Genomic DNA, 21,404 nt, shown 5'->3' with positions numbered 1-21,404 from the left:
ACAGTGATTACTATACATACAGATATTCTCACTTCTCAACTGTTAAACTAGCTTGTCATTATTCTAAAAACTAATTTTTAAATGATTATATAAGGGCTAGAGAGATGGCTCAGTGGTTGAGAGCACTGGCTGCTCTTCCAGAGGTCCTGAGTTCAAGTCCCAGCAACCACGTGGTGGCTCACAACCATCTGTAATGGGATCCGATGCCCTCTTCTGATGTGTCTGAGGAGAGCTACCATATACTCATATACATAAAATAGATATTTAAAAAAATAGAAAAACACACTTAAGTGTTTTATGTTCCTAACCTTAACATGTATAAAGCTACATTAAAGAATTGTGCTTGACTCATTACTCTGATAAATTATCAGAAAAGGGACTAAAATACAGAAGATAATCAATAAATATTGGTTGTATCAGTAAGTAAACATTTATGATGCACAGAACCTATGCTAGAGGCTTTGAAAACTCACTCATGACACTCTCAGGGCAACAACAGTCACGCCCAACAAGGACACATTCAGCCTCTGGCGGAGAACCAGTCAACCGACTTCTATTTATTTACCCCTAGAGACTGTGCTAATAGTAGCTGTCAGTCCTAGAAGCACGCACACTATTTAATGATGGGATTTCCTACTGGAAGCCCTGCAGACACAGAGCTAAGCACTGCAGTTATCCCACTTATAAATGCTTCAGCTCGGACGTCTGCTTCTCAGCTCAACCACTCACTCTACTCAAGTAATTTCCCCCCATAGAACCTGGGAAATCTGCTCTTACCAACTCAGGATCTTTGCGACTGGCCAAGATGTTGCCCTTCTCACCAGACGCCTGTTTACTGGGGCTTTTAACCCGAGGAGAGCTCTCCAGGGGAGGGGGCGGGGGAGGGGGTGGAGGCGCAGCTTTTTCCTTACTGGGAGAGATGGTCTCCTCAAACCACTGCCCCAAAATTGGCTCACTGTCATCATCTGAAGAGAAAGAGCATGGTTTTTATACTTGTGAACCTGTTTCTGTAACTGCACAAGTCAAGGATCACAGGACACCCTGATGCTGAAGACGGGAGCGGACCGTGTCAATCTGTCATCTAAATGAGCACACGAGTGCTTCCGTCTCATTATACATGGGTTCCAGTGCGGTAAAACTTAAAGGGTCCAACCACAGAAGAGAAGCCATTTCCCCTTATCAGCCCACCTAGAAAGGGGTAAAACATTTATAAGAGCAAACTAGTCTCATCGGCTGCACACCCAAGATGGTAAGACTCATAGCCCCTGGTGTTTCAAACTGTTCTGAAAACTTGAGCATGAAAAAAAACCAAAAAACAAAAACCAACAACCCGAGACCATCTCCTCTACACATCTTCAGCTCCCTCCTCCCTATGAGCGCCTCAGGTACAAGCCCATGGTTAAACCAATCCCCTGCCACATGGCCCTCTGACCTGAGCAGGGAGGACGGAGGCCCCAATATAGGTCAACAAAGGAACAAACACCATGGTTCTTACTGAAAAGCTACATGGGATTGGCTGAAAGCAGTCATTTACATTGAGCCTTGACACTCAACTTACTCTTTAGCCCAGGCTGGCCTTCAATTCTGTAAGGTGTATCAACAACGACCTTGAGCCTCTGCCTCTCTTCCTCCCTTCCTAGTGCTGGGATGTTACCACATCCGGTTTACCAGGTGGAGGGGATCTAGCCCAGGACTTCACGCATTTCAGGCAAGCCCTTTCCCACCAACCCTGGCCCTCCAGCTGCTCTTAAACAGTACATCATTTTGAGAACACATAAAAGCACAGGCGGAGAAGCACAAGGAGTGAGCAGAGGCTATCTCTAGCTACCTTGGCTGCTATCCTCCTCAGTGCTACTGAAGTCGTCTTCATAGTAGGTGTTGGAGTCAGTGGAGGCACTGGCGTCACTGCTCATGGAGCCCTTCCTCTGCCGCTGCAGGACACATGCCTGGGGACACAAGAGTGCAGAGCTCGTGAGCCCAGAGCCAGAGCCAGGAGCTGCAGTGTCCGCCATGCTTCTGCTTCAGATGTGTCACCACAGACCAGCATGGACAGCAGACAGCTAAAACTGATCATCAATAACCACTTCCAAAGTTCCACAAAGTACTCTGTCAAGCTGGGTATAGTGACATCATGTGCCTGCCATCCAAAGAACCTGAAACAGGAGGATCAGCTGCATGCAGGAATGCAAGCCCAGCTTAGGCCGGAAGAAAAGGAGACAGGAAGAGAAGGAGAGAAGGAATCTAGGGAGGATTCCTTTCTAAAGCCAGCACCATAGTCTGCATCCATCAACATCATGGCCTATGTCAGCCGCACTCCAGTTCACAGATGGCTGGCTCCCACCCACCTTTCTGTATGAAGTGGAAAGCAGCGTCAAGAGCAGGTTTGTCAGAGGGACAGAGTCAATCAGCCGCTGAACCCTTTGTGTGGAGGTACTCTGGGCCATAATACTCAGGACTGCAGGGGGACCATCTGTCTCCCAGCCCTGATGAAAACAAAAATCAAAGCGTATTAGTCATATTACTCTGGCAAGAAACAACCTTCACGATGCTCTATTTGCATGCCAAGTAGCCCCACCAACCAACCCAAGGACTCCAGAGCCTCCTCACCTTGTGGAGCGCCTCCACCTGCAGGTCTTGAAAGAGAGATGTCAGCAGCTTGATGGCATGGTTTGCCAGTATCACTGAGAGTACCCCAAATCCCTGATGCCTATACAAATAACAGAAGCACAGACCTTTAAAACCATTAGCAATGAATCATAACCTTGGAAATGGTCATTATTCTGCCAATCTGGCACTCTAGAACCCTTTACAGATCGGAACCTTCCCTCTGAGGACAGAATACTACACACAGACACACACACACACAGACACACACACAGACACACACACACACACACACTCACACACACACACACACACACACACACACACGCACCATGCAACAAACAACAAACTAACGATCAAAGGTCACACCTGGATGTTGTTCCTCAGAAGAGAGTTTCTCTCCAGTGCTAGATTTACATGGGCATTGGGTTCTGAAAACTGGGAGTAGGTCCTCTTGACTGCAAGACACACCTAGCTGCGCTAGTTCCCTGGCCCCACACTGAACATGTCTGATGGCACGCTGAGTCCCACTCATGTTAAATACATCTACTTCCACCTCACCCTGAATGATTCCTATAAAACACAACACAGCTCCTACCAGCCTCTTGCTCTGGTCTCTTTTCTTCACAATACTTGCCAATCCATAATGGACTTGCTGCCTGCTACTTCTTCCCTTAGAAAATAAAAGCCAAAATGGGTGTGATGGCAGATTCCTGGAAAACCTGGTACTTGAGAGGGAGGCAGAAGGGCCAGGAGCTGAAGGCCATCAGCGGCATATTAAGTGTGAGGCCAGCCAGTTAGGCTATTAGAAACCCTATCTCAAAACAAAAAACATAAAAACATAAAACAAGGAAAGGAAGAGGGGCAGAAGTGAGAGGTGGCTTAGCAATTAAGATCCAGGAAATCCGAAGCCCTCTTCTGGCTTCCAGGAATGCATATGGTATACATACATACATACATACATACATACATACATACATACATACATACGGGCATGTGCACACACGCACCCACTCATATATAGCCAAAATACCCATACAAACAAAAAGAGATGGCTCAGCAGTAAAGAGCGTGTGTTGCTTCTGCAGAAGCTCGAGCTTTGGTCCCAGCACCCACACAGGGAATCCTAAATATCCATCATTCAGTTCCAGAATCTCATGCACGCTTCTGACTTCTGTGGTTACTAGGTATGTGCATGGTACACATCTATGTATGCAGGCAAAACACATACAAATCTTAAAATAATTAAAACTAAGCAAATAAAATACAGCTAAGTACATAAAATAAAGATCAAGTACGGCCGCAGTGAGGACTCCACTTAAAGAAACGCCTGAGCAACAGAGAATTGCACTCACTGGTACCCACTTCCTAGCAAGCCCCTCACCAGACTTGCCCCAGACTCTGAACACACACACATGTCAGACAGTCTTTCTCCTTGTCACAGATGAGGAAATGGGATTAGATCCAGACACTTGGGCAAGGAGACTAGGGCCATTACTACTTGTGCTATTAAATTCACATGGCTGGAAGGGGAATCCTCTGAGAGGAAGATGGCAGCTGGCTTTAATGCTCAGGACAGTGTGCTCAGTATGCATAGCCCCTCAACCTACAGCAGCCAATAGCCAAGCTCTGATGTGGGGTGAACAGCTATCACCTGTGAAACAGGAAACGCAGCACGGCATTCAGAGACAGAGCTTCCAGGCAGACACATACCCTTTGCCAGGCCCCAGTTTGGGAGAGCCTACTCCCTCCTTTGTACGAGAAAGGATGTCTCTGACTCGGAGGGCAGCCAACGGGTCCTTCTCTTTCCCTTTGTCAGCCAGGGCTGTGGGACTGAGATGCAGTATGAGGAAGAGGCTATTGAGCAGACACCAGGCACCCAGCAGCTGGAAGTTCTGGAAGTGCTGTTAAGGAAGGACACAAGCAGACATCAGCACGGAAACCCACAGCACACAGAAGGTACCTGCACCCCGATGCCGCTTACCTCACCACCGGCGCGGCGGGAACTGCTGATGGCCTGTCCAATCATGTCATAGATCTCAAGCTGCCCAGGAAACAGACAGACATACAGTCTGAGCAGATCAGGTCTTCATCACAATTCTAAACCCTAACTGAGCCAGCTCTACTGAAAGAAATGTAACTGTCTGCGGGTCACTTGGTGATCCACCGCCACCAGTTTCTGACCTCAGGAGGCATTGCCTGTATCTATCTCCCTCAGTGCATGACACCTTCTTAGGAGTTCTCATACAGCCAGCCCTACATCAACCGGCTTTCCATGACAACTAACTCTTTCTATGTAATTACTGCAAAATGCTATTCGCTATGTCCAGCCTGAAAGCAGACCAGCATCCAATAAGCCCTCAATGGCTTACGGAGTAAATGTCAACTTTTCATGGCTTACAGTTGCCACAAGCTTACTGTGTTTTCCACTGGACCAGTACAACAGGAAGGGGAAGCATGTATGGAAACAAATGCCTTGGTCAAATCCTCCTCAGAGACACTGTCCGGGGAAGGGGTGTGGAGACCACAGACACCCTACGCACATCAAACCGCTCCATAAACCATGAGGGCTCAGTGGATGTTGGTCTACTTTGAGGCATAGCAAACAGCATTTTGCCGTAAGTGCATACAAAGAATTAGTGGTCATGGAAAGCCGTTGATGCAGGGCTGGGTGTATGGGAACTACACTGAGAAATAGAACTAGCCACACTCCCCCATTTTCAGTCACAGGCTGCCATGTCACCAGACACTTAACTTACACATTTCTGAACAATGGTGGCTGCATCACTTTCGTAGTCTTCTTCTTTGGAGCTGGTGGACCCTGTCCGCACTTGCTGGGCACTCCCCACATGAAGAATGGCCATGCAGGTGGCCACACTCACACCTGAAAGAACAGGCAGAGTCCAATCTTGAGAACACCCCAAACCCAAGACAGAAGATGGGAACACCCTAGCCACAAATCTGTAACTTGATTCCTCCAAGAACTCCAAAGGGCAGTGCTGCCATAGTTCAGCAGTTACACTCCAGCTACTCCCCAAAATGAGCAGCAGACCCACAGCACACAGGAAACTGCACTGAACATTTGATGAAGCTCTAGTTGTAACTGCCAACAAATGGAAGCAAGTTGTCCTGCGAGATGATAGGCAAAGGCAGGCAAAGGCAGCACGGCCCTGCACATTTACATCCACAATATTCAGGAGTCTCAGGCAGGAGTCTCACGAGCTCAAGTCACGCTTGGCCAGCATGGGCAACTGAACTACCACTTCTCCAAATACAAAATAAAAAGGCTGCATTACAAACGCAGGAGTATAACACACAGGCCTGGCATAAGTGAGGTTGTAGATTTAATCCCCAACAGCACACATGCGCACGCACAGGCACACATGCACACGCGCGCACACAAATCTAAATGAGACACAAAGACAGAAAAGCCACAGAGGAACCTTAAGTGTCCAGTGCTAGTAGAAGCAGTCAGTGTGAAAAAGCTACAGCCAACATGCCAATAACAGAACACCTCTGGCAGTTAAGTGTGGTGGTTGTAAAGGGTGGGAGGAAATGAGATAAAAGCAGCAGCAGAAGGGATCTGGGCAAGGACTGTTCTGTTTGCTATGGTAACAGTAAACTCATGACATCATACACCTGTGAAAACCCAGAGCCACCACACAAATGAGGCCTACAGACAGTGGGGAGATGCTCAGTGCAGGAACACTGCATGCAGAAGCATGAGGGCCTGAATAAAGATCCCCAACACCATGAAAAGCCTGGCACAGCAGCGCAGGTCTGCAAGTCCAGAGCAGAGGAGGACAGGGTCAGGCCAACCCTGGAAGCTCACAAGCCAGCTAGCTTAAGCGAACCAAAAAGCTGTGAGAAAGCCTGTCTCAAAAATGAGCAAGAACATAGAGGAAGGCATACTTGATTATAACCTCAAGCCTCTACACATGTAATCTCAGGTGAATACATCCATGTGTACACACATGCACACACACACATGCACGCACACACACACACACACACACATACCTACAGACTAGTTCCCATGTGTCAACAGTACCCATTGGTGGTAACAAATGGATGATTGTCAGTAGGGAATCATTAATGGGAAATGATGTACATGGAAGCCATGTGGCACCCACTCACTTCAAACTCCTTTAAAAGAACCTCTAAGGCCAGGTGTGGAAGTGCACACCATTGACTTTAGCACATGGGAGAAATACACTCAAATCACAATAAATAAAAATCGAATTAAAAAAAAAAAAAGATGGGGTGCTGGAGAAATAGCTCAGTGGTTAAGCACATTAGCAGCTCCTCCTCCAGAGGACCTAGGTTCAATTCCTAGCACCCTCATGTCACTCATAATCGCCTGTGACTCCAGTACCAGGAGACACACGGCACTAGGCATGCACATCATACATACATACATACATACATACATACATACACACATATATATACATATATATATATATACACACATATATAGACTATATATACACATATATTATAGATATGTATATATAGCAGGCAAAATAATCATAAACAGGGGTTGGGGATTTAGCTCAGTGGTAGAGCGCTTGCCTAGCAAGCACAAGGCCCTGGGTTCAGTCCTCAGCTCCAAAAAAAAGAAAAAAAAATAATCATAAACATAAAATAAATCTTTTTTTAGGGGCTGGAGAGATGGCTCAGCGGCTAGGAGCACTGACTGCTCTTCCAGAGATCCTGAGTTCAAATCCCAGTAACGACATGGTGGCTCACAACCATCTGTAATGGGATCTGATGCCCTCTTCTGGTGTCTGAAGACAGCTACAGTGTACTTATATACATAAAATAAATAAATAAATCTTTAAAAAAAAATAAATCTTTTTTTAAAAGGTAGATAGCAATAAAGGAAAATAACCAACATGGATTGGCCTCTACATGTGCTCACAAAGGCAGGTACACACGAATGAACACACACACACACACACACACACACACACACACACACACACACACACAAACTGTCAGGCCCCACTTCCATCACAACCTGATTAACAGGAGGAAAGGGACTTTATGGAAACATGAATACCGCTCTTCATGGCTCTTCAGACACCACCTGCCCAAGAAGCCATCCTCAAATCCAATCTCACAACAAGACTCAACCTCTCCTTGAACTGCACTGTAAGTCCCCGAGTCTCTTAGCGCCCCCTTGCATTGCCTTGTGTTATTCTCCTTAGCTCTCTATTCTCCATCACTCCTTGTGGGTGGGGATGAAACTGCTCATCTCAACCTATGAACAGACTTGGGTTTTTCCTATCGAACACAGTAACATCAAACACGACGAGATCCAACAAGCACACAGGACAAGTTTTGGCAGAGATGACTGTCAGTAAAGTGCTTGCCGTGGAAAAATGAGGCCCTGAGTTGCAGCGCTGGAACCCATTTTAGAAAGTGGGGCATGATGATAACCTCAGAACTGAGGAGACTGACATGTGGGTCCCTGGGACTTGCTGGCCAGCCTACTTGGTGAGCTGTAAGAGACTGTCTCAAAACAGAAAGAAGAAATGTGGACAGCTTCTGAGGAACAACACCCAAAGTTGACCTCTGGTCTCCACATGCACCCACATATATGTGCACAGACACAGAACTGTACATACCACATGCATCCATGCAAGGCCATGTACACATGTGCACATACCCATATACAAATGTACACACACACACACACACACACACACACACACACACACACACACACGCACGCACGAGTAGTCAAGGGCAGCAGTTAAAGAGTAGATCACTTAGATTCCTGTAATGACTTTCCTTGGCCTACATGTGATATCAGATGGTCTCTGAAGTAAGAGAGTCAAGGAAGGAGAAGGCCAGAGTCCTCAGGATCCTCATGGCCTCCTCAAATCAAATCCATGTGGGACTGAAAAAACCAAACCGGACCTAACTTCTCACCTGCATAAAGACAGCTGAGGCTGAGCACTGTCACATCTTGCAAACGAGAAGGATTGAGGGGTTCCAGCACAGGTAGGGAAAGGGTATCCAAGGCCATGGTTACATCAATCACCAGTGAGTGAAAACTGGAACACAACAGAGGACATCAGCAAGGGTCCCTAGAAACGCTCCCTTCTCAAGTTTATGAAAGACAGCCTGGGTAAAGACGAGCCACTATATCCCTTCTGGTTAGAATGTAAGGAGGAGGTCAGAGAGCTCTTACCCATTTCGAACAGCGGTGGCATCAGCTACTGTTGCAGGCATGATGAAGAAGGAATTGGCCACCACAGCATCCTGAAACCGATTGATGTAGCGCAGGAAGTAGGGCAGGTTCAGGCATACTCGGAGTAACTTCTCAGAGCCCCCTGGATCAACAAAGAGGCACACACTCTAGTGGGCCACTGTCAGAGCCTGGAGTCCTCCACAGGGAAGAAGCACAGGCAAGATGCTTTGGTAAGGAGACAGGCCCTCGGGTTGGGGACTTAGCTCAGTGGTAGAGCACTTGCCTAGCAAGAGCAAGGCCCTGGGTTCGGTCCCCAGCTCCGAAAAAAAGAAAAAAAAGAAGACAGGCCCTCTTTTGAACAGCAAGCAGACCTGTACTTACCAAGCTCTTGAAGGCTAGCCACATTCTGAGCTATGAACACATTCTTGGTCTTGACAGCAGAGGCCTGCTCTGTGGAGGACTGCTCATCATTTTCTCCTTCCACCTGAAGAGAACACAGACGCTCTCGTGAGGCACAAGGAGGCAACTCCTTGGCTATGCAGGACATTCAGCTACACGTGGGACACTCTCTACCGACCCAGAGGAAATGACAAGAAAAGTAGAGCAAAACACAGCTCAGAAACTGTCTATTTTTCCATCACAGAGTGACACCTCGTGAAGAGAGCAGCACGCGCTCCTGTGCATCTGCCCTGAGAAAGCACATAGAACAACCAGCATGCCATGGTGCAGACCATGCAAAGGAAGATGGGCGCACATCTGCTTCACTGTGTATGATTTGTTTTGTATGAGTTTTTTCCACCGAAACCATGCACAGAAATGTCATTTAACTGGGAATATATTCTAAGAAATGCCTCATTGAATTAATCTGTCACTGTATAAGTGTCTGAATAAACTCACGCAATCCAAGATGTCCACAGGTCACTAGACAGTAAGCTTTTATAGATCCACCATCCTGTGTATGGTCTGCCCCTGACCAAAATGGCATGCTCTATCTTTTAGGTAAAACATAAAACACAGGCTTTCCCAGTTCTATCATCTTAACACATGAAGATGAGGATATCTGAGAAAAGAACTTACCAGAGCCTGTGGACTAATGGGAGGAGACGGTACGGTTCTAGGGTTAAAAACTGAGGTCAGCTGGTTCAAAAAGTTCATCTGTACCTCCTTCTGCCTCAGCTCGGGGCTCACTGGTGAAGCCAGCTCTTTCTGGTCTTCCACTATAAAATTCAGAAACAGAAAGGGGGAGGATGAGGAGAGTCCCACAGAAGGCAACAGTGGCCACAGAGGTGGTCATGGAGCCAGGTGTGCAGGGCACACACCATCTGAAAGCGTCTTCACTGTCTGTGGAAGCTTGGCGGATTTCATCATTGCTGTAAAGGTGATAATCTCTGTTCTGTCTAGTCGGCTACAGCCAGTGCACAGGCCTTTTATCAGCAGAATCAAGTGTTTCTGAAAATAAACATAGTCACATATGTCTTTTAGAAAATTCTATACTTTGGGGATTCTAACTAGTATGGGGTCAGATTTGGGGTCCTACAAGTAACTTCCATGTGAGGGGCTAGGAGTGTGGCGCGGGGCTAGAGCAACTGGCTAGCATGCACCTGGCCCAGGGTTCAATCCCTGGGACCTCCAGAAGGGAGGGCGGACGTGGGGAGAATAAAATTTCAGTGAAAAGTACTGAAGCAAAGATCCCAAACTGATGGTCATCAAGGTCTAACCCATTTGCAAATCAGTCTTATTCTCAGAGTGTATCATTTTTTTCTGTTTTCAACTTGAAGCTGTGGTTAACTTTTGTAAAAAACACAAGGCCTTAAAACAGACCGATTCCTCACAAGTCTCAATAACACGTAACATGGTAGCTTGATGCCTCCACTCCTGCAGGGCAACAACCAGTCACAGACACACAGTGGTAAGGCCAGGTCCCTTTTCCTTCAAGCCTGCCACCCTGTCAGTCACACATCTTTCTCTCTGCTCCCTGCTCACACATCCCGAAAGTCTCAGTCCTTAGGAAAGACTCTAACCTGTCTATGGCTGGCAAACCCACTGCTGGCTCATGTAAATGAAGTCTGTATTCACTCACTTCCCACTGCTCCCCCCAAGCCCCAGGTTTGCAATAGAAAGACCTTTGCTGGCAAGCTGCAACAGATGCAGTACGGCCCACAAATAATTACTATCTGCCAGCCTCAGAAAAGGTTTATCTGATTCTGCCTGATGACCACCCAGCCATCAAGTCCCATACTTCCAATGCTTTTAAAATAAAGGCCCCAACAGAGACTCTGCTCGCACCTGGGACACAGCACAGGCCTCGTCCGGGTTCTCCAGCCGCAGGAGGGAAAACTCAATGAGGACTTTACAGGCAGCCGCCACCGACTGAAGCTGGTTCCGGGGAACTAGGAAACAAGGACAGTCACTTAACCGCCAACGGCTCAGCCTCACACTCAACACAGCAACATAGCAAGCACTTAGCTCGGCATTATCAGCAGCTGTCACCCTTGGACAACAAGGGCTAAATGCTCATATAGCCATAGACCTAGTGTTTACTAGAAATTAACATAACAGTAACAGAAAACACACTGTACTTCAAGTGCATCAGCTCATCTAATCCTTAGGCTATTCCGTAGGAGATTATTGTCCTCTCCCATATTTTATGGTTATCTATTTTGTTTCTGAGTATTTTGCCTATACATTTATGCACACACGTGCGCGCGCGCGCACACACACACACACACACACACACACACACACACACACTACCATGTAGATGCCTAATATCAGAGGTTAGAAGAGGGTATCAAATCCCCTAGAATTGAAGTTAAGCATAGCTGTGAGACACCACATGGTTGATAGGAAACAAACCCAGGTCCTCTGTCAGAGCAGCAATTGAGCCTAAGCACCACGCCCTCTCTTGCCCTTCTTTTGTTTTTGAGACAGAGTCTCAATATATCCTTCAGGCTGGCCCCAAACTCCCTATGTAGCCTAGGGCTCCTGAACTACTTTTCTTTTCTTTTTTTTTTTTTTTTTTTTTGGAGCTGAGGACCGAACCCAGGGTCTTGCGCTTTCTAGGCAAGCGCTCTCCCACTGAGCTAAATCCCCAACCCTGGGATCCTGAACTCCTGATCCACCCAGCTCACGTCCCCCAGGGTGGACTGCAGACACACAGCACCATGAATGGAAGTCCCTTTCCTCTCTATAACAGATGAGCAAACTGAAGCACACAAGCTAAACCACCTAGAGTTTAGACAACAAAGTCCTGGAGCTCTGCCTCCTAAGTTCATGCTGTTGGCCTCTAGAGAATGACCTCTCCTTGTCACCAGCGCTAAGTGACATTATGCAAGACCTGCAGTTGCTCCCAGAAGCCAGCCAGAGCTCATAACAACCCTAGACTGGATGGTTACTCAGAAGTGACTTTACAGGCTGTTTCCAGTTCACCTGCTTAGCAGATTATTAAGTGAGCAATTAGAGTTCATCAGAACTGAAAAACATGAACGTTCTGAAATGACATAAAATAGGCCTTGGTCATTTTGAGGGTGGAAAAAGTCGGCAAATGGGGAGCAAAGGTCAAAATCTACACCAAAGAAGACAAGAGATTCATATGCATGCCAAAACCAGTAAGGAGCAGAAACCTCCTTAGTGGGTGCTAGCCCATGTCACCATACCTACCAGCATCACGTTCAATGAATCAATCTGCCACAAATACAAATGCGTTGACACCAGGCAAGTTTCAGGCCAGCTTGGACTACTTAGTGAGCACTAAACCAGCCTGGGCCAAGTCTCAGTGAGTGAGTGAGTAAATGAGTGAATGAATGAGTGAATGAATGAATGAGTGAATGAATGATGAATGAGTGAGTGAATGAATGAGTGAATGAATGTGGGGCTCATAAGGCCTCAATCATAGCTCAAGAATTACCGATAACTTATAGATGGTGAGGGAGGGTCATTTTTCTTTGGCGTGGTCTCTGGCAGGCTGCCCATGCCACAGTGAAGGACCCGCATCTGTGTGCATCCAGGCAGCCCTGACTGACTCGGTGAGTTATTAAGAATGAAACAGAGGGGCTGGAGAGATGGCTCAGCGGTTAAGAGCACTGACTGTGCTTCCGGAAGTTCTGAGTTCAATTCCCAGCAACCACATGGTGGCTCACAACTATTTGTAATGGGATCCAATGCCCTCTTCTGGGGTGTGTGAAGAGAGTGATAGTGTACTCATGTTTATAAAAAAATAAAATAAAAAAAGAAACATGAAAATCATGAAGTTGGGAGGGGGTATGTTGGGAGGGATAAAAGGACAACGGGCTGAAGTATACACACATACATATGTATATATACATATATACTTTCTAAAAACATGCATGAGGCTCTCAAAGAATAAAAAACATTACATATAAAAAAAAGCTGGAGAGAGGACTTAGCAGTTAACAGTGTGTACTGCTCTTGCAGAGGATCCAAATTTGATTCCCAACAGACAGCTCACAAGTCCCTGTAACTCTAGCTTCAGGGGATCCAGTACCCTCTGACTCTTAAGAACTGCACTCACATGCACACACACACATACACACACCCCTAAAATGGAAATATATCTCAAAAAAAGAACAAAAAAGGACAAGTAAGCACAGAATCACATAAATTAAAATGGAAATGGCAAGAAAATATTTAAAAACTAATAAAGTGCTTTTCATTAATATAAAATGGGCTGACTCCACAGCTATGAGGCAGGTGACAAAGCCAGCAGCTTTTCAAGTCCCTGTGGCTGGCCCAGGTGAGATCTCTATCCTCCCTCCTAGGGCAGGAAAAGGGTGGGGACATACAGACACACAGACTCCTCCCCCTCACCCATGCATCACACCACCCCACACCACCAGCTGCCTCCATTCACAGGTGAACAGCCTGGGAGTTGCTGAAACAAAATTTCCTTAACAAATTGTTCCCGGAGAGACACCCTAGCCCCGGACTACCCCTCCCCAAGCCCACAGGGTACCAAAGCAGGTGCACTCACTGAGGCTGCAGACCGTGGTGATGTAGTGCGTGGACAGTGCGACAAAGGATGAATAGAATGGCTCGTACTGCTTCTCGTGGTGCAGGATCTCTGACTCACTGGAGAGAAGACAGTGCCATCAACAGTCAGTGACCACCATGCGCACGCCCCGCATGCTCCTTCCAAGCTGCCTTATTCCACCTTTCAGCACCCTACTTGGTAGGAAGTGAAGGAAGCAGCTATTCATCTCTATATGCAACATGGGGGCTGGGATGGCACAGGACACAGGGCCTTCAACCCCAACCGCACAAAAACAAACAACAAAAAGCTTAAGAGAGTTAAATTAAAATATCCTGCTGAAGAAAAGTTTAATAAGAAGCAGAGGGTAACGAAGAAAAAAACATTTTCAAACTCATTTCGAAGTTCTTAAAAAGGGGTTGGAGCTCAGCTCAGTGGCTCCCAACTTTAACCCCAGCATCAGGAAACAGAGGCAAGAAGATAGTCTGGTCTACACATCAAGTTCTAGAACAGTGAGGTCTATGTACCGAAACCCTGTCTCAGAAGTAAAATTAGAAGGGAGCTGGAGACGAGGCTCAGCAGCAGAATGCTTGTGTAGCACGTGTGAGGGTGTGAGGCCGGGTTCCTCCCCAACACTCCCCACAGAGGAAACACAAGTGAGAAAATGCAAGTGAGAATGTGGCTGAGGGTGTGGCTCTTTGAAGAAAGCTAACACTAGATGGCAACAGAATAGTAAACTCTTCAAACCTCACCCTGTCTTTAGCAAGGAAATGCCCTCTGCTGAGAAAATCTGGAGTCCAACTCTCCATTAAGACTGGATACATTTTAAGTAACTTTGTCAACTCAGAAGCTAAGGAACAACCAGACACAAAGGCCGCAAAGAAAAGACAAAATGTATCTTATTAAATGCAAAGAGCAGAGAGATGGTTAAATAGTTTCCTCAGGGAATTAATCCCCAGCAAGAAGTATCCATGCAGCAAGAGAAATGTAAACAGAGTTGATCCATTCACCAACAGGCTTAGCTTTGTGCCAAATGAATACAAGAGCCAAACGCCATGTCTGTGTTTGCAAAGTGTCGACGTGAGTGATGAGTTACGTCAAACCACACTCGGGAGTCTGGCACTGCAAGTGCCCTGCTGTCTACGGAGTCATCATGTATTAAATGAGTGTGTATCAAAGATTAGGTCCTTATTAGAACCGGCTTCCCAGAGCAGCTATGACGCACAGGCGGCAGGACACGCTCTTCTATTTGTCATGACAGGTAAGACAAAGGAAACAAACACCTTCCAGTCCTGGGCAGCTCTTCCTCCACCTGGGGGCTCAGGTCTCTCTAAGGTTCCCCATTACACCTTCCCTTCACAGCACACTCGAGACTCCCTTTCTGCCCTCTTTCTTCATGTTTTCCTTCTCCCTAATTCCAAATAGTCTGCTGAGTCACTGCCCTGCGCTGTTCGAAAGTTCAGATCTGCTTACCTCTGCGCTTTTGAGTTTACCAATCTCAGAGAAAGACTACGCGCCCAAAGGATGAGCACATTCTGAGCTCTCATTCCCATTCTGATGATGAAATGAGTTAACTAATAAATACGCATGGACACTCAGGAAAACAAACTTCTTTAGCTGCCTGGCTCAGTCAGAGACGTGGGCTGAGAGTTGAGAGGTGGCTGTTTCTCTCAGCCTCTCTTTGTTGATGTTTTGAGACAGAGTCTAATGCAGGGGCTCTCAACCTTTGTAATGCTGCGATCCTTTAATACAGTTTCTATGTCGTGGTGACCCTCAACTATAAAATTATTTCATTGCTACTGCACAACTGTAGTTCTACTACTGTCACATACAAACTATAATATAAATATCTGTGTTTTTCAATGATCTTAGGGAACCCTTATGAAAGGGTCATTTGACCCCTACAACCAAATGGGTCTTGGCCCACAGGTTGAAAACTGCTGGTCTAATATATTCAGGCTGACTGGGGAATCAACACATAGTGAAAACGAATGACCTTAAACTTCTAATCCTCCTGCCTCCAACTCCCAGGTACTGGAATTACAGGAATGTGCCAAGTACATGCCATCAGGCATACAACTTGTCTATTTTGGATGCTGCTGGAGAGTGGGTTATATGGATGTTAGGAAACTACTTTATTAACTGAGCTATATTCCCATCCTTACCTCTGTGTGTATTTGTATCTGTGTCTTACCCTGGGGCTTCACAGATCACACTACGAAATATCAGAAATCCAGTCTTCCCCCAAATATCTAGCAGCCTTACTACATTAAGGTAACAAAAATGTACCTTGGGGTGGAGGTGGGGCAGAAAGATAGGTATTAGTAGAGGAAAAATGGTACTGAATTCACCTTCACTTACAATGTTTATGGTAGGTTAGCAAGACAGCTCAATGGTTAAGGGCTCTGGCAACCTGAGTCTGAGCCCAGGAACCCACATAAAGGTGGAAAGAAAGAAACAGTTGCATAAAGTTGTCTTCTGACTGCCACATATGTGCCAGAACACAAATGCAACATGAATAAACAGATCATACATTCACATGCACAGGATTTTATATAAAAATAAAATACTTAGGGCAAACAGAGACAAGGTCAGGAATAAGAGCTTTTAAAGAGCTAGAAAGTAGAGCAGACATGAGTTCTCTCTAGCTTTCGAAAAAAAATCACCAAATAATGGCATCACCCCTCCCTTCCCCCAGGAAAGCAGAGAAGAGGAACAAAAGGCAGAAGGCTCAGTAGGAAGGAGAATGAAGACAGTACACATAGACATGGCAGGGGAAAAAGGAGGAGACAAAAGGCACGTCACCTCCATTCCCGAAACATGCCTTTCTAACAAACTTTGCAACCATATCCTCACTGCACCTTAAACACCATTAGACAAAGACAATGAGAGATTCTATCCTAAGTGGAAAGAGAAGGAACAGAAGACGCCAGGTCAGAGAATCAAATCTGATATTTAAGTAAAGAGAGGGGCTGGAGGGATGGCTCAGTGGTTAAGAGCACCAACTGCTCTTCCAGAGGTCCTGAGTTCGATTCCCAGCAACCACATGGTGGCTCACAGCCATCTGTAATGGGTCCAATTCTCTCTTCTGGTGTGTCTGAAGATAGTGACAGTGTACTCACATAAAATAAATAAATCTTTACAAAAAAAAAAAAAAGAGGGGGGTGGGCTGGAGGGATGGCTCAGTAGTTAAGAGCAATGGTTGTTCTTCCAGAGGTCCTGAGTTCAATTCCCAGCAACCACATGGTGGCTCACAACCATCTGTAATGGGATCTGATGCCCTCTTCTGGTGTGTCTGAGGACAGTTACAGTGTACTTATATATATTAAATAAATAAGTAAATAAATCTTTAAAAAAGAAAAAAGAAAGAAAAGGGAATCTGAGGAAGGACAAAATAAAGGACAGACTATGGGGTTCACCTCACTTTCCCCCCTTAGGTAACACACTGCATGACTAGTTCATAGACTGTGGAAGACAATAACCGCCATCATCCTAAATATAAAAGCCATCACGTTCTCTCTTTCATGTTACTTTTATGTGAGTGCACACGTGCACATATATGCATCTGCAGATGCACGTATACCTATTCATTTAACCAAAGAATTGTGAGTTTTCTATTTTTCTATTTTTCTCCCATGTTTACCAATCAGCCATGTACGTGATACTCAGACACCAAGACTGATCTCCAAGCACACTTCCTTTTGGCGATGGGCTCCCGGGTCTGTGGCTCAATGCCAACTATGACACTCTAGTTTATGAAGGCAAATGACAACAGTCAGTGCAGGACTGGCTCTCTTCAAAACTTCTATTAAGGATCTGCATTCCTGTTGGAGTGTTCTAACAAACAACTTCCCTGTCCCAGACAGTAGCTCTGCCCTAAAGGTCTAAGGAATACCTGGAAGACAGAATTTCTTCAAAGATGCTATCAATGAAAGAAGCCAGAGCCACTTAGGAAGGGGGTGAGGGCGTTGTTTTTAAATCTATATAGACTAAGTGTCAGCTATGCTCCCAACTATGTCTGGCAAAGTCCTGAAAGGAACACTTAAAAGGCTTTCAGTCTGTACTAAAAGCCATGTGGGCTATGGACAATAGAAGCCACCCATACTCAACTAAACTCAGGTATCATTTTCTTTCAAAGACCTAATGACACTTTGAGGGTATATACCACTTCACCTGTGCTAATCTACTTCCCTTTACTTCACAACGTGGCCTTAATATCAAGCAATTTTATCAGACAGTTAAGATCAGTCCCTAAGAATTCCCAATGTATTCTGTTCTAAAAAGGTCAATTCTGATTATAAAGCCTGACTTGAGACAAGGAATAAAATGAAGAGAGAAAGTGAGAGGATCTCTCAAGGGGCAGTGTCAGACCTGGAAGTTCCAGGAGGCATTCAATATGTGAGCAGACTGTCAGATAGGAGCAGGGACTTCGATGATGAGGTCAACAAACAGTGCCACAGAAAAACAGGGGACAAGGGGACAAGGGAGAAAAGGAAGGCAGCTGTAACCAGAGAAGAAACAAGGCAAGTGCAGAAGACAGAACCATCCCACAAGCATAACAGCAGCCCAGTAGTAGCCTGGGCCCCTAAACTTACAACAGCTGGCAACAATGCCTACCCCAGCAGGAACAGGGGCTGAAGTCTGACACTATACTGAGTGGCCTAAAGCCCTAGGCAATGAATGCTTCCATATTTCTGCTGCATTTGTCTGGAGAGAAAACATTTGAAAAAAGAATGTTGTTAGGGTGCTCTAAAGGATGGGTCAGCACACCAGGGCCCAGAGTCTAAACCCAGCTAGTTGCTGGTTTTGATATCTTTTAATGGCTGAATCTTCTACAATGTGTGTATTTGGAGGCATGTAAGAAGTTAAACACACTACACTTGGTCAAATGTGGATATCACATGTGGCTCCCCACAGTCCACAGACCTGCACTTTCTATCTGATCCTTTAGCAAAGCCTATTAGCCAATGATCTACACACTCAGTATGACACACTGTTTTACACAGTGAGAAACATAAGCCAGAGCTACATTCTTTGTGTATGATCAACTTTCTCCCAAGAAGACAAAACAGGACTTCAAACTTAATTGAACTATAGAAACCAGAATGGTGAACTTCAAAACTCCTGATTTCCAATAAAACATTGTACTAAACACACATCACTTTTCCCAAAACCATAAAGACCAAAATCCTGTCTACAAACAGACAGTTCCTGGTTCTTCCAGGTAACTCAGAATGTGGAGGGATCACTAGCGCTTAGCAAAACTCAAATCTAGCTCTGTGTTTGGATTCGCCAAGTTGCAAGGGTTTTGTTCTGAGTTTAAAATGCACCGGCCAAGCAAATGGGATTCACATTATCAACAAACGACATTACAACCTCAGTTCACATCCTAACACAAAAGAGAAAGGGCTACAAGGAAGTGAGCATTGTTGACTGTAAGTACAAAGCATGACTCAGGAAAACTGGCAGTAATCTAAACAGTTAAGAAGTAGGAGGCCACGCAGCTGGCTGGAGACAGGTAAGTGGTTGGCACCCAAGCCTGATAACTGGAGTTCAATTCTTGGACACTAAGATGAGAGAATCAACTCCTAAAACTTGTCCTCTGAGCTGTAGAGTCTGTCTGTCTCTGTCTGTCTGTCTCTCTCCCTCTCCCTCCCCCCACCCTACATACACAAAATTAGATTAGACCAGGGCAGAGAGATGGCCCAGTGGTTAAGAGCACTCCCTGTTCTTCCAACTCAAGTTCAGATCCCAGCACTAGTGTGGGGTGGTTAATGACTGACTGCCCGTAACTTCACTTCCAGGGAACCTGAAGCCTTCTTCCTGCCTCCTGAGGGATCCGAATACACATGACACACATACACATGGACTTTTTTAAAAAGGAGGAAAAGACTGTAAGATAAAAAGATGCTAGATAATTTGAGAATAATTTTTGATACATGTTTTCATCTTCAAAACAATTTAAACACAATTAAGCAGGAAAATCTACTGGTTAGATCTTTAGTCATCAAACCCAGTCACTGTTTTATTAAGAATTGTTAAAGATTATTCATCCAAAACATCAAAGGCAGTGACAATTATTGTGATAAATCATAATGCCAAACCACAGCGGTTTCTGACTTTACAAGTAACGTTTAGATACATCCTGCTGACCGACAAACCAAAATGACCTGCTTAGCAATTTCAGGGAGTTACTGCAGCAAGGTTTGGCTAGGAAAACGAAAGTGAGAAAACAGGCTTTAAAAGCCCGAGTCTAGACTGCTCTGAGCCCAGTAGTAAGGAAAAGGTAGATACAGAAATCGCCACGTTCCCATGAAGAAATACGACTCTTGCAATCTAACAATCTGTATGAAAAGGTATGATGAACACATAACAGCATGATAACCCAACAGTCCGGTAAGTAAAGGCTGAAAGCATTCTACTGAGGAAGAGAAGGACTCAGATCTCGGATACACGCAATTACAGTGCAAAGTAAAACCGAAGTATTCAGTGGTAACTAGTGGCTTCAGTCACAGAAACAGCACGTGCCCCCCAGTGATCATAGCACCAAAGAAAGACCGTTATTAAACTATGTGGTAGATCTCCAATGTAAATCTCCGGCTCTGCTGGCAGGAGAAATGCAAACTCATCCACGCCCTGACCTTAACACGGAGGTGGGGCGGAGGGTGGGGGCCGTCAGGGGACACTGCCCAAGCAGCACCTTGCATCTCAACAGCCACTACTCAAATGCGCCCGGCCACGCCCTCCAGCAAGAGCAGCCATAAAAGTTTTGCTCGGGAGGGGAAATCAAGTCAGGGATGGTTCACGACAGAGCTGGGTGGAAACCAGAGGAGCTCTTGTCCCCAGCGCCCAGGAGTCTCGAAGCCATGCGTGGAGTGGATTCCTGACTGGAAGCTGCCTGACAGAGTGGACTCAGGACTCGGCACGTCCTCCCCTCCCCCTCCCCCGCCGCGCCGCCCGCCGGCGCCGCCGCCCGGTACCTCTCGATGACTGAGGCCACCAGCTGCGGCAACTCCTTCATCTCGAAGGCGGAGTAGGACGCGGACAGTAGGGGCCGCACCGCCACCTCCCAGCCCGGGGTCGTGTCCTGCCCGGTTGCCGGGGCTCCGGGCGCTGGAGCTGCTGCCGCCGCCTCTTCGCCGCCGCTCGTCGCCATCTTTCGTCGTACTACTGCGGCTCCCTCCGGGGGCTTGCCACCGGCCCAGCGCCGCCTCCCGGGAGGGAGCGGAAGTGACGCACTCGAGCGCGTCAGAAAGCGCGCCGCGGGTCGCTCAATAAAAACGCAAGGAGATGGACGGCCTCTGACTTCTCCGGGCTCAACCCAGGGTACTGCGCCTGTGCAGAATTGAGAGTGACCGGGGAGGGCGAGGAGCTAAGCCCTCAGCGCGTGCGCCACGGCGACGAGCAATACTGCGCATGCTCGCGGGAAGCGCGGTCTACCGCGCGTGCGCGGTCCCTGCATTAAGTGGCACTATGGTACCCCAACCCCCTAGAAATCTTAAGTTTGTGACTTAGATTTGGAAGAGATGCGCAAGGCAGTGGAATGGCGCCATCCTAAGACAGTCAGGAGCAAGAGGAGGCCACGGATATTCAGTGCTAGTCACTTCCTCT

At 46.5% G+C, this 21,404-nt stretch overlaps 1 protein-coding gene across 7 annotated transcripts in view; it reads right to left on the bottom strand.

The window, feature by feature from the left end:
- Window positions 1-20,967, bottom strand: part of Ubr4 (ubiquitin protein ligase E3 component n-recognin 4) — a 108,087-nt gene extending 87,120 nt beyond the window's left edge. For all 7 annotated transcript variants that reach the window (NM_001395108.1, XM_087549433.1, XM_087549435.1 and 4 more), the window contains 15 exon segments: window positions 778-965; window positions 1,829-1,946; window positions 2,346-2,483; window positions 2,608-2,707; window positions 4,318-4,508; window positions 4,589-4,648; window positions 5,364-5,488; window positions 8,545-8,669; window positions 8,807-8,948; window positions 9,188-9,290; window positions 9,884-10,023; window positions 10,126-10,255; window positions 11,093-11,196; window positions 13,797-13,894; window positions 20,774-20,967. In NM_001395108.1, coding sequence (NP_001382037.1) covers window positions 778-965; window positions 1,829-1,946; window positions 2,346-2,483; window positions 2,608-2,707; window positions 4,318-4,508; window positions 4,589-4,648; window positions 5,364-5,488; window positions 8,545-8,669; window positions 8,807-8,948; window positions 9,188-9,290; window positions 9,884-10,023; window positions 10,126-10,255; window positions 11,093-11,196; window positions 13,797-13,894; window positions 20,774-20,949 — 1,938 coding nt within the window. In that variant the 5' untranslated portion in view covers window positions 20,950-20,967.
- Between the last annotated feature and the right edge of the window lie 437 nt (window positions 20,968-21,404).

The sequence above is a fragment of the Rattus norvegicus genome, chromosome 5, assembly GCF_021556685.1.
Source record: "Rattus norvegicus strain SHRSP/BbbUtx chromosome 5, alternate assembly SHRSP_T2T, whole genome shotgun sequence".
NCBI lineage: Eukaryota > Metazoa > Chordata > Mammalia > Rodentia > Muridae > Rattus > Rattus norvegicus.
Note: the sequence above shows the minus strand (reverse complement) of the source record. Positions and strands in the feature narration are given on the sequence as shown.